The sequence below is a fragment of the Capsicum annuum genome, chromosome 7 (genome assembly GCF_002878395.1).
Source record: "Capsicum annuum cultivar UCD-10X-F1 chromosome 7, UCD10Xv1.1, whole genome shotgun sequence".
Taxonomy (NCBI): Eukaryota; Viridiplantae; Streptophyta; class Magnoliopsida; order Solanales; family Solanaceae; genus Capsicum; species Capsicum annuum.
Genome location: NC_061117.1, coordinates 209,286,229 through 209,300,038, shown reverse-complemented (window position 1 = coordinate 209,300,038; position 13,810 = coordinate 209,286,229). Strand labels below are relative to the sequence as shown.

At 35.9% G+C, this 13,810-nt stretch overlaps 2 protein-coding genes across 3 annotated transcripts; both read right to left on the bottom strand.

Annotated features, from left to right (window-relative positions):
• Positions 1–1,436: 1,436 nt before the first annotated feature.
• Positions 1,437–3,137, bottom strand: LOC107877331 (probable E3 ubiquitin-protein ligase RHY1A). 2 transcript variants are annotated; one of them, XM_016723997.2, is made up of 3 exons: positions 2,637–3,137; positions 2,366–2,442; positions 1,437–2,300 (listed from the first exon to the last, which is right to left on the bottom strand). In XM_016723997.2, the coding sequence occupies exons 1-3, from the start codon at positions 2,790–2,792 to the stop codon at positions 1,625–1,627; spliced, it is 909 nt and encodes a 302-aa protein (XP_016579483.1). In that variant the 5' UTR covers positions 2,793–3,137; the 3' UTR covers positions 1,437–1,624. The 2 variants fall into 2 exon arrangements, with proteins under 2 accessions (XP_016579483.1, XP_016579484.1); XM_016723998.2 differs by having other exon boundaries at positions 1,437–2,288.
• Positions 3,138–4,643: 1,506 nt separating this feature from the next.
• Positions 4,644–12,179, bottom strand: LOC107878412 (protein SYM1). The gene is made up of 6 exons (XM_016725392.2): positions 11,843–12,179; positions 6,568–6,723; positions 6,325–6,457; positions 6,198–6,237; positions 5,123–5,243; positions 4,644–5,045 (listed from the first exon to the last, which is right to left on the bottom strand). Exons 1-5 carry the CDS (start codon positions 12,104–12,106, stop codon positions 5,156–5,158), a joined length of 681 nt encoding a protein of 226 aa, XP_016580878.1. The 5' UTR covers positions 12,107–12,179; the 3' UTR covers positions 4,644–5,045; positions 5,123–5,155.
• Positions 12,180–13,810: the final 1,631 nt, after the last annotated feature.

Here is a 13,810-nt window from a genome sequence, read left to right as displayed (position 1 = left end):
GGAATACCAAAAATGCATATAGGTTTGCCCCTGCTTTTGAAGTGTGCTGGAACAAGGAGCTTTGGTGCTAAGTTGTGTGGACAATTTCACTTATGATGTCGCACCTATATCGAATTCTTTAAAAGAATACTGATTTTAGAGAATTTGATATGTATGCATTGATATTTTTTATGAGTCCGAGCAACATGAGTGGAATTAGGAGTGTTTGGTAGGAAGAAATATTTTAAATTTATGTGGTGTATATGGTAATTTTTTATTTTTTTTTTAACTTTACATAAACACATATTATATGGTGCATTTTCTTGATTGTGCTGTGTATTTAACTTTAATTTTCATTTTTCTTCAAAAAAATCTTGGTTTCATCACCGATTAACTAAATTTGGTCTTCATTATAGATTTTGAGATATTACAACTATTGAGTTGTAACTCTATGTCTAATAAATTTTTGCATGAATTGTTCTTATTTCGAATGATTTTTATTTTTTTATTTAATGAAGATTTGTGTAGTATCTCATTAAGACAAAAGTTTAGATAATTTAGCTTCTATCAACATAAGTTAGTATTAAAAAATTATGTATTGTAAGGCATAATTTGTGCCTTGCAAATTTCTTTTACCTTGTAAGTCCTAGCTTATGCCATTGTAGATTTTTTTTTTCATCTAGAGATATTTTTTTATTTTTTTCAATATGAGAGATATTTTTGACCATACTTTTGTTATTTGAAGTAGTAAAGGCCAAAAGTTGTAGATCACCCTAAAATAGGGTCATTCTTGCATCTAATCTCACGGATTATCCTTTAATTGACTTTGAACATCAAAGAACTATTATTTCCACCCGAAAATCGAGGTAGAGTAGAAGGTACGGATTCTGTAGACACCAGCAATTTTAGTAGGAATTATTTATTCACCCAATAATTCAAAACGCTAAAATCGAATACCGATGAACCTCAAATCATGGATTTGCCCCTTAACTAGAAGTAGGGGTGGAGCCGGCCATTCAAATGGGGGTCACCTTCTTCGGTGAAAAATTATACTATTTATAGATTACTAAATTATATTTTATGTATATATAATAGATAACGAACTTCCTTCAATTATATTTTCTTTAAATTTTGAACTTCTTCTTGAAAATTCTGGCTCCATCCCTGACTAAAAGAGTGTAGTTAAAGAATAGGATGAATTTTTTATTTATTTTTAATAATTTAATTAGTGTGATATAGTGAAATAACCTGTACTATGTACAAGACCTTTAATAGGTAATTAGTCATTGTAAAAGGACAAGATTTGTTTCTTTTGATGGACAACTTGCTTTTTAATATAAGCAACTGAAGAAGTGACTGCAATTACAATATAGTTGACAACAAACAATTGCAAAATAGCTTGACAAATCTCCTCTTAATAGAATCAAGACCTTATCAAAACATGTACGTACATCAAGTTGTGAAAGAGACATTTTCTTATTCAAGTAAAGATAATTCATTTGTAAGAAGGAACAAATACATGTTCTCATTGTGTGTTCATACAAGTATTACTACTATCTTTTTTTGGTAAATCATACAAGTTTTGGTCCAACAGAAAGTGAATAAACCAAGGCAAGAACCTTAGCCTAAAAACTAGCAACCCCACTTAGCCTCTTGTTAATCTTGGTAAGAGAATGGATCTAATTTCATCCAATTCAAAAGTTTGATCAAATGCTCTTATTATGGAAATCAGGTCCCTTTCCATCATCAGTTCATGTGGTGGCATTGTGTTTGTTGCAGTAGTCCTGGGCACCGGTGGGTCCGTTGTGTCCTGTTTCATTCGTTCACAGATTGCAAAGCGACACACGGGGCACGAGCCATGGTTCGTCACCCATGGAACGATGCAGTCTTCGTGGAACATGTGACTGCATGGAGTTACTGTAACCAATTCTTTAGGCACAAAATCTTCCAAGCAAATTGAACATCTTTTACCATCCTCATCCTTGTCATTTTCCGGTTCGTTGGCAGTATTGTTCATGTTATTATTCAAGCCTCTAAAGTACAGGTTCACTTTTTTTGCAACTTTTGTCTGTACAGGATTGTAGATTTGTTTCTTGAGCTTGTTCAAGGCAGCCTTTTGCTCATTCGGGGTCAATTTGGATTCATCCCTCGACGTTTCCCTGCTCTGCATAAACCACGGAGGAGGAGAATCCAATGGAAGTTGGCTTGGCCTAGGATATAGTGCATGTCTTGGTATATCATCGCCATGGACTAGAACGCGAACAGGAGGATGAGTTGGTCTACGTCGCGGTTGCCCTGGATATGTATAACTGCAAGTGATTCTTGAAATGACCAATCTTAGATTTTGACTGGATTTTGAAAAAGAAGGATAGAAGAAACTGTTTACCTGGTTGCACCTGGAGGTCCTGGAAATGATCTCTCCGTCACAGGCAACCAGGGATGATGAACGACGCGTCTAGGATTCTAGGAAACACAAAATACTTCAAATGATCAACCATAGGAGCTCTTTAGAGTCAGATTCAGGATTTAAACGTTGATATGTTCAACCTTATTGTACTATTGAAAGTATGAGTTAATAATCTAATATTTCTTCAAAATTTTGTTGGTTACATGTTCTATGTCGAAAATACTAGCTATAGGAGAAGAGACTTACTTACCTGAGAGACTTCCCGGGGAGGTGGAGGACGAGGGAAAATGGGTTGCCATCTGTTCCAGTTGCTATGTTCAGGTCCATGGGAATTAGGATCATGTAATTGTCCATTGCTCCAATTCTCATATGGTGCAAAATTATAAGGCCTGCTGTCGCTGCTCATGTTTGTAAAATTTCCTCTTGGTCACCAATTCTCTATATTCTTCTTCAGTTATTGGGAAGAAAAGCTTTGAGTTTTGGGAGAATAAATGGCACAATATATTTGATCTATAGCAGTCTTTGAGTTTCTCTTTAGTTGCCGTAATACTGCGTGTTGAGGTGAAATATGATTCTTTTTCCTAATCAAAAGGTGCTTGTCTGTGACAGATTAAAGTAATAGGGAAGCAAAGAATCCAGTTCTTGGCTAGGAGTTCTGTAATTGGTACTGGTGGACTTGGTTCTGGAACATAGATTCTTTCCATAAAATAACTTAAAGGGTGTGTTTGGTATGATTTTCCAGGAGAATATTTTCTCAGACTCCTGATCCGACACGGGGACCCGACTCTGTACTCGACTCGAGACCCAAACTGGACCTTGCCCAGAGGCCAGGCTCCCAATTTCGACTTACGACGCCACTCTCGACCTCGACGTTGACTCGAGACCCGACCCTAATGTTAGGTTTTTAAGATGCGTGAATGGAAAAATAAATAGGTGTTTTTATTCTAGAAGACTTCAAGAGAAATGATGCAATTTGAATAGACACTTTTTCGGTTTGGATGATTATTACCTTTCCAATGAGCTGTGACTTTTTGAAAAAGTTGCTTCTTTATGAAGGGATGCACCTTTCTGAATCATTAATTCTCTTCATGAATTAACACTTTGATGATTATAAATACGTGAATTATTCCTTAGGTATAGACATGAAATTTTGAAGTAAAAAACACTCATCTTTCTTGAATTTTTTTTCAGTGTGATTTACTATCGTTGAGTGCGTTTTCGACGAAGTTTGAGGTACCGCTATTCTGTCGAAGTGATTCATTTTATCCTGGGAGGATATATTTCATAATGTTGGGTACTTGAGGGGAATAATTTCTCCAAGGACACACCGTGAATTTGGTGGACTTTTTTTTTTCTTTTTTTTTTTTTGAATCTTCGCACCTTCATCTTTTTCTAAATGTTTGATTTTGCTATTTTACAGAAAATAGTTGTGAATATAGAGTTACAACTTCATTTGATTATTCATATGATTAGTTTGAACATGTGCTTGAAGTTTTTGTTGTAAAATACAGATTTTACTAAATTTGAAAAACAACACCTAATGCAAGTCTGAGTTGAGAGTCGGATTGGGGTAGGTGTCAGGAGTTTGGACTAGGGTCAGGATTGAGAGTCGCGGCCCGAGTCCCGGGACTTGGGTTCAAGAGTTAGGTGGGTGAGGTTGAAAAAGAATTTTGAAAAATATTTTCCTAACTTTACGGAGGAAAGACATTTGCCTTAAATTTGAGGAAAGCAAGTCTGTTTGAAAAACATTTTCCAAAACGTTTAAGCCAATCCACCAAGAAAATTGAAAAATATTTCCCCTCGTACCAAACGAACCCTTAGTGACTTTCCAGTTCAGCAAGATCAACGGACGAGGATTCTTGACTTTCCGTCTTATCATTTTACCAAGTTTGATCAATCAGATTTTTGGAATTTCAGACGCAGCGCCGTGATAAGTGAGAAAGGAATCAAATTAGAAACAACGAAAGTTAGTGGCAATAGGTGGACGACTAACATAATAAGAATAATAAATGCACGGAATGGAATCGTCACAGAGGATTCATATAGCTGAACTCAACTTCTTTTATGATTTGATCGAGGCAAAATTGATAGATGTGATGCTGAATTGGTACGAGGTGCAGGCATATGGCTTGAAATTATGCATATCAAAGATATGAGAAAACTTTCCACAATCAGATATGTCGCACTCTCCACGTTGTGTCATGTAGCCGACCCTAACTTATTTGAGACCGAGGAATACTTATTGTTGATACATAGCTTAAAAAGTAAGGTTTTATTCCATATATAAAAGTGCAGCAGCACTTGCTTTCAAATTGTATACTGCAAAAACTTCCTTTTGCATATATATATATATCATCTGGTTCGAGCCAATACTAACCGGAAAAAGAATGCCAAAACCAGACGAACAAAGAAAATTAACGAAATAATTTGGACAAACAAGCCAATCAAATCCGTTTCATAATAGCACTAGAGTTGTAAACTGAAGAAAACTCTATTCCTGGAGAACTTATAGGAATGGCCATATGTGGTAACGAGGTGCCAGCTGAGCCGCTGTCAAACGCTAGTGCGAGCCACCTTTGGAAAATCAGAATGGTCTCAACCGTAGCCTCCAGACATCATGTTCGCTGTCTTGACAGACGGTCATCATCAATTGTGCATCCTAATATTAGCAAATTAAAATTAATATATGACATGATATATGCTAAAAGCTCAAATATTGGTTAGGCTTGTACTAACCTGCTCTCCCCTGGCCAATCCTTTCGGCAACAGTTACTTGCTCATAGTTGCTGACAAGCAGAAATTCCAGAATATAGACGCCATAGACATGAACGCTACACGAGCTTGAAGAGGAATCACCCTATGATTTTCCAACACAGAAGTTACATTTCATTATACTAAACAAAGACTATTTAGTTACTAGTGTAACCACATGCATCATGCCAAGAGCTCTAAATTACCAGTATAAGCACATAGGTATACATTATAAAATATAATTACTACTATAACCACCTAATTCAACCAGAATGTACTGAAATTAACAGTAACATGTTTTCAGAGCCAAATAGATGAGAAGAGATGACATTTTATTTGCATATGCCTTTTGCTAAGAAGTCTGTCTTGTGACAAAGATCAATACAATTTAATCACACCAAACCAGAATTGGAAATCCTTTCAGCAGTCTACTAAGAGAATTTGCAACTGCCAATGCACAAAATGATGACAAAACAAGTGTTCCGCGAGATCAAGCGATAGGGCTGCACTTGATGACAGATCCTTTGTGCAGATTAATAACCTTACATGGATGCTCACACCCAATGAAGATGTATTAATGATGCTAAGGAGCAGTAACAAGTCCTCAATGTAAATGCGAAACACTCGAAATTCATGCAAAACAAACTAAATTCTCGGAAAACAAGCTTATAGCCAGTAAAATTGACGGCAGGTGCATAACACATAACTCAAACACAGTAACACTATCAAAATATTGACTGTATGGCTGACCAAATGCTGACTGCAAAGTAAAGGAGAAAATTTTAAAAACCTTTCAAGAAACGGAAAATTTTAAATGTGACTTCCGGCACTGATACTAATTGAGGTAGTGAGCATGGTGTGCAAGGGCAATAGAAAAGATATCTAAGCAAATGATGTAAAATAACATCTATGACGTCAAGAAAACATTTTTTTATAAGAATGAGAAGATCTTGATTAGAGATAGACTAATAGAGATCATGAAAAGTTTCTATTTTATATTTGCCCATCGTTTTTAGGCTGAGGTTGAAGAAGGGGCTAAGGAGTGTAGTAAAAGACATACCAAAAGTTCAAAACACTGACAGGGATCCAGAACCTAAATCCTGCAAGAGAATGAAGAATGAAATCAACTTCACTAGGGAGAAGGAGCTAAAGCAACCAGCAAAGGTTTTTCATATGGAAGTGCTTACCGAACAATAAAGTTGGAAGGGCATCTTTCTGATACTTGTTTGGAAGCTCTGAAAGTTTCCCCAGCCATAAATTATTCCATGCAAAGATAACAGCTATGACAGCCGGACCTAGCACAATTTGGTTTAATAAAACCTGAAGCAAAGAGTATTAAAGGTACTGGTCAAACTCATATAAAAGTAGTTATTTTTTGATTGGTAGGTCAGGCTCATCATGAAAGAGATTCTTCTCAGAAGCATAACTACCTTCATCAATACATTCTCCACGCTTTGCTTGGGCATACATCTGTCAAGATACGAGTACCATGCGTAAGTACCAGGACCATATAACAAAAATCCATATGAAGCCATCCGGATGGACCGAAGCCAGTCATGCTCAGATAGGAGAGCACCAATCATATCCTAAAACGACATTTTAGACAAATACAAAATTCAAATTAGTGTGTAAATACTCCCAAAGCTACATCCTTAATTCAGTGAATCAGATAGCAAAGGAAAGTCATTGTATGAGAGTGCATACAACATGCAAAATCTCAATCTTTTCTTTGAGTAGGTCGTAAGACATGCAAAATCTTTAGCTGTTAAAATGTATTAGCAAACAAATAAATAAGCTATTGCCAAAATGTGTGAATCAATTCAGTGTGCAACTAACATCAACTCCTAAAGCTGGATATTATATTTGAGAATAGGAAATCCAATGATCACTGGTATTGAATTTCCCAAAGGGGTTGACTGGTCAACAAATATTGACAGAAAGACAAATCTTTTACCAAGTAATTGCACATAATATTTTGCTAAGAATTTTTTTTTTTTTTGTATATATATCATTTTTTATAACCGTGGTGCCCGGGACAACTTGTGCTTAGGAAGATAAAAGCCAATAGTAATTCACTGTTTTCAAGTCTGTTGTCTATAAAGGATCAATAGCTATAACCTAATTATATATATGTGTTGTTGTTACTGATTAGAGGGAAAGCAGAAGAGACACATATATAGTACATGCGACTGGTAAAATCGCAAAGACTGTGCCAAAGAGATTGTCCAGAGTCGAGTGCATGTAACCATTGTATGCAAACATGTTCTTGGCATGATGCTCTTCAAACTGGAAATTCTTAGTAGCTAATGATTTGAAAACCTTAAAAGAGACTAGTGATAGACGGAATGCTAATTTTTGAAAAGAGAGATTAAAGCAAGTAAAGTACCAGCTAGAGGAAGGCTAAGGTTGTCTCAGAAATAATCTTTTTCTCAGGCCTTTTAATTTGGTTACTTAAGGTGAAATTACATACCATATGAAATTACGATCATGTAAGTCTATAGTTCAATAGCAGAGTCAGAGAATGAGGATATGTAACCTATTTAAAGACCGAGACAACTACGATGAGAAGGGATTAAACAAAATTTAGATAAATACCCGTATGGATTGAGCTAAGAACCATAAGCACATCTACTAGGAGGAGGAGCAGAGAAGGGGGGAGGGGGGGGAGGGGGGAGGACGGGGTGTGTGTTCGCCTAATAAGCCTATTGATTAGGAAGGAATAAATTGTTCATTGGAACTGCACAGAATATAAGCATATGTGGAAGTAGGCACATACTTGGAAATTGTTAGTTCCTGCCTCCCACTTTGCTTCATTGTTCTTGATAGCACGGGGAGACACCACACTCAAGCTTTCATGAAAGGAACACCTCGAGGTGATACTTCCACCCTAACATATGAACTATATGTTGCACAGCAACAAGCATCTATGTGCAATAGAGATGCAATCTGCAGACAATAACGACATTCTAATGACATCTGAGACCATAAATTTCTTTAGACGGTAAACCTCTTTTTCCATCATTTTCATTTGAACATCACACCCCTTGTGGTGCGGCCCTTTCCCAGACCCTGCCAGCGTGGGATGCTTTGTGCACCGGACCATAAATATTGGTGTCAAACTAATACTATCAGGACTGGTTTGGAATACATCTGCTTTTATGATTATCAAAGAGCAGTGATTATGACAAAAAGAGCTGGTTTGTGTTTACCATAATGTCGAGGAGTAGGAATGGAAGCCAAAGAAAATTCAATCATGCAGAAAATACAAATGTCTAGAAGTTAGTTAAGCACAGTAACTGGTTAGTTACAGTTATTGTTAGACAGTTAAAGAAGTAGTTAGTCTCTACAACTATATATATATATTTCCTCATGCATAATTGACAATTAAGAAATTCAATACACAATGTATTAACCTCTCACATCTATTGAATCTTAATCTGATCATCCTTCTTCTTCTTCTCTAGTTTTCTTTCTTCTCTGGTTTATCTTCTTCTTTCCTCTGCTGCTATATGAACTGATCATATAGCTCTTAATCCTAAGTGTAATCGTTCATAATTCTTCATGGTATCAGAGCCTACTGAATCAAATCAGTACTCATACGTGATCCTCATTCTAAGTCTCTTCTTGAATTCAAGAACTTGACAGTTTTTTTTTCTCTGAAATTTTATTGGGAAATTCTCGGATTCTTATCCATGGCTACTGATGTACATTCTACTGGAAATGGGGTTGAGAATTCAGCTCCATCAATTCCTCAAAATAATGGTGGTACCAGTTATCAATCCATGACTGCTTTGGATATTAATCACCCCCTTTATCTGTCAACTGCTGATATTTCAAGTAACTCCCTTGTGTCATTTCAATTGAAAGGGAGTGAGAATTATATTGTATGGAGCAAAGCAGTTAGGATAGCATTGTTAGGTCGCAATAAGTTTGGTATTGTTGATGGTTCTTGGTCAAAAGATCGGTTTCCTACTGAATTGGGAAATCAATGGGAAAGAGTCAATGCCACTGTCCTATCATAGCTGATGAACTCAGTTTCTACTGATCTTCTTGGAGGGGTAGTACATGCATCTAGTGCCCAAGCTGTGTGGCAAGATTTGAAAGAGAGGTTTGATAAGGTTGATGGGTCGAGAACTTATAATCCACATCAAGAAATTGCTACCATATCACAAGGAGTTCGGTCTGTTTCTGTCTATTTTACTAAACTGAAAGGTTTGTGGGTTGAATTTGAGTCTATGGTTCCATCCCCTGCTTGTAATTGTGAAAGATCAAGGGAGTTTGTGGTTTATCTGCAAAGACAAAAGCTATACCAATTTTTGATGGGGTTGAATGACACCTATTCTCAAGCAAGGAGCCAGATTCTGTAAATGTCACCATTACCAACTGTCAACATGGCCCACTCTATGATAATGAGTGATGAAAGTAAAAAATTTGTGGCTCGACAGGACTTCTTGGTGTTGCTCCTAATGAAGGTGATGCTTTAGCTATGTATTCTAAGAATTCTTACCCAGGAGGTGGCTACTAGAAAGGAAAAAGGGATTATGTGTCAAACTACAATCCTACTGCCTTCTGTGATCATTGCAAATTGAAAGGGCATTACAAGATTGATTGTTTTAAACTGGTTGGCTATCCATCAGGGCATCCTAAGCATGTAGATCACAAAGGAAATGCTGACACTAGAGGTAATGCTGGTAATAGGCAAAATTATGATAACAGGTCCAAGCAAAGAAGAACAGGTCTTAGTGCACACAATGCTATGATTGGAGATAGGCAGTCTCAACCTCAACATCAACATGATCGTCAATCTTTTTTTAACAATTCTGAGACTACACATGGACTACAGCCAAGTCAACTATATCAACATGCACAAGGAGGTGCAAGATTGGTATCTATACCACCAAGGTATACACCTGAGCAGTATACACGAATCTGTTAAATATTACAGATTCAGGGTTATGGTATGCCATCAACACCTTCAGCTAATTCTGTGAATGTAGCAGGTAATTGTAGTGACCTGTTAATCACACATAATCCACCTGAGTGGATTATTGACACAGGAGCTACCAATCACATGGCTTCAGATATTGAGCTTCTGAATAAAGGTTCAATATCTAAGTCTGTGTGTCCACTGAAAGTTATGTTACCAAATGATGATGTGTCAAAAGTAACACACACTGGTTCAAGTAACATATCTGACAGTAGCACCCACTCAAATGTATTTTATTTACCACAATTTAAGAATAACCTATTGTCAGTGTCCAAGGCTACTAGACAGTTACAATGTTCAACTACATTTTATCCTAACTTTTGCATATTTCAGGATCTCTGGAATGAGAAGGTGAAGGAGATTGGTAGAGAAAGAGAGAGTCTATATTTCTTACTGAACAAAAAACTTCCAGGACATACAAGAGCAAGTTGCTTCAATGTGACACATACAAATAATTCTAGTATTGAACTATGGCATAAAAGACTTGGCCATGTTCCCTTCAAAGTTCTTTGTCGACTATTCTCTATGTCAAAGGATCCTTTAGATAATAAACTTTCTACATGTAGTGTTTGTCCTTTTGCTAAACAAACTAGGTTGCCCTTTCCAGTTAGTATGACATGTAGTAAAAATGCTTTTGACTTGGTTCATATGGATCTCTGGGGTCCCTATAGGGTAGCAACCTGTGATGGTCATAAATGGTTCCTTACTATTGTTGATGATTACACAAGAATGACATGGATATATCTTCTCAAATCCAGTCTATCATGAGAGAACCAAACATATCGAGATAGATTGTCACTTTGTGAGGGAGAAAATTCAACAAGGGCTCATCAGAACTATGTATATTTCAACTAATGATCAACCTGCGGATGCTTTCACTAAGAGTCTAACTAAGGCTCAACATGAGTATCTTATGTTCAAACTTGGGTTTGTCAATCTCTTTGCGGTACCAAGTTTGAGGGGGAGTGTTGCGGAGTAGGAATGGAAGCCAAAGAAAAGTCAATCATGCAGAAAATACAAATGTCCAGAAGTTAGTTAAGCACAGTAACTGGTTAGTTACAGTTACTGTTAGACAGTAAAAGAAGTAGTTAGTCACTACAGCTATATATATATATTTCCTCATGTATAATAGACAATTAAGAAATTCAATACATAATATATTAACCTCTCACATCTATTGAATCTTAATCTAATCATCCTTCTTCTTCTTCTCTAGTTTTCTTTCTTCTCTGTTTTTTCTTCTTCTTTCCTCTGCTGCTATATGAACTGATCATATAGCTCTTAATCCTAAGTGTAATCATTCATAATTCTTCACATAACCATATTAACATGAATTGCTAAAAACTAATCTTTTACAACCAAATATCAATCATTTCGTCATACTTCTCTCATTGCATAAATTTCACCCCATCCGAACTTCCTTTACCATGTAACCATCCTTCTCTCCACTTTCTTCTTCCTTCTATTACCAAGCATTCAATTTTGACACATCCTACACTAACCCTGTTATAAGCAAAGTAGCTGAAATACTGAAACTTTGTTACACCAGCAGTCAAAATTTCACTTAATATGAGCTCATCTAAATTCAAGTGGGGTTTTCAAGAAACACCAACATTTCAAACTCCATAACTCCAAAAGCCAATAAATTTCAATTGTACTAAAAAAAACAACCTTAATTCTACCAAACTAAAAAAAAAAAAAAAATTGAAAAAATTGACCTTAGTATCTTTGTTCTTGATCCAACGGTCACGAAACTGAGCTATGGTGTCACCAGTAAGTGCAAGAGAGCTAGCAGTCAATGCTTGCTTCATAGGAAAACGATAACCAGCTCCGTCACTTGCATCTACTGATGATTTTGATGCATTATTACTACTGTTTTTACCATTGCTTCTTCTTTTTCTTCTTCTACCACAATTCCATTCTTGAGAATGGAAAAATCCCATACCCCATAGACTCCCATTTCCACCACTCAATGAACCCATTCTTGGTTTTTGCTGCTTCTTGTTTTCTCGGTGGAAAAATAGAGGCGCTGTATGGGGAATATTAGTACTTAGCATATAGTAAATGTGAAATGACAAAAGTGGTCGCATAAATATAGTTTGAATCTTCTGTATTTTTACCATCATAATCTTATTTAATCTTTTTTTAGTGCATCTAAATAATAAAAAATATGATCTTTTTTTTAATAAATGAAAAGTATGTTAAGGATACAATAAAAAAATACACTCAATTATATCTTAATTTTCCAAAATGACAAGTATTATGAATATTTATTTTTAATAAGGATAACAAGTATTGTGGAATACTCAATTACACCCTTGTCTAGTAAAGGACGGTCCAATAAATCAAAGTTTTCTGTTACGGTCCGATGCATCAAAGTTTTCACTGTATGCAGAGTTCAGGAGAAGCAGAGTCGATTTAGGCCTACAATTTTTGGAGGCACGATTTTCTTTTAGCAGTTATAGATTTCGAAGATTTTTTTTCTATACAAAATAAGAGTGTTTTTAAAATATTGTCTTCATCTTATTTTAATAACTCTTTTGCTCAAACAACAATATCACATTAGAAATTCAAAACTAATTTCTAACTTTATCTTTAATATTGAAGAATTTATTTTTTTAATACTGCTTAATTCTAAAAAGAAAAAAAGAAAAGAAATCTAATAAATAGGAGCAACTTAGCAAATTATATCTTTTACTTATAATTTTGCTTAATTGACGTGAAAAGGATTAAAAGAATAGAAACATAAGATATATTTCAATCAGATAATTTTTTTTATTTTTTTTTACAAATGCATATATTGCTTATAGTTCCTATAACAATCCTCATCTTACATAAAATTGCACGAATGAATTGAACTGCCCCTCGGGAGAAGAGTTGAACCACAATGATTTATTATGTGCAACCTTAACCTACTAATAAAATCACAAATTATTTGTAACATCTGCACCTCTTTAATACTGCTGCTGCCATTCACATTATTTGTATTTTGTTCCAGAAGTTCTTGTTGGAAAAGTTAACCTATTGCCAAACTGATATAAAGCTTCCAATTGGATTGACCATCTCTGCACCACTGGATGCATGGCTTCAGGAAGTTACTGTTGAAAGACCGACTACCGTTCTCGCACAGTCTTTCAACAGCTGGGAAGACAATCGTAGAAACAAAGCGTATTGCCACTCAGACCATCAAAGATAAGATTGGGTGTTGTCCGACACATTTCCGAGCCTTGTAGCAAATGGATGAGCGGTGCCTGAATTCAGACCGGACTTTATTGTTCTTTGTTTGAGCTTAACTACTCCAGACCTAAGATGTCACTTATCCTGAACAAGTACGTAGAGATCTTTGTGGAAAACATAAAGGGAGTCTCAATCGATCTTTTCTTGGGTTTCTTATTATGTCACCCATGGAGATAAACTTCAAAAGCCATGAACGATTGCATGGAGTTTGAACAAATAAATAGTCCAACTACAACAATTGTAAATATGATATGCAGACAAAGAGTATATCGTCAGATTAAGAAATGTCTTTAGAAAACTAGCAACATATACTGATGCAAAGGGACGTCAATGGTAATACGAACTAACTCAGTCGTAACAACTATTATGGCCAAATCGCCGAAGCGATTGAACACAGTCTCAAGATTCCTGCCAAGATCTCCTCTGATTCAAGTGTGTATCGAAGTCAT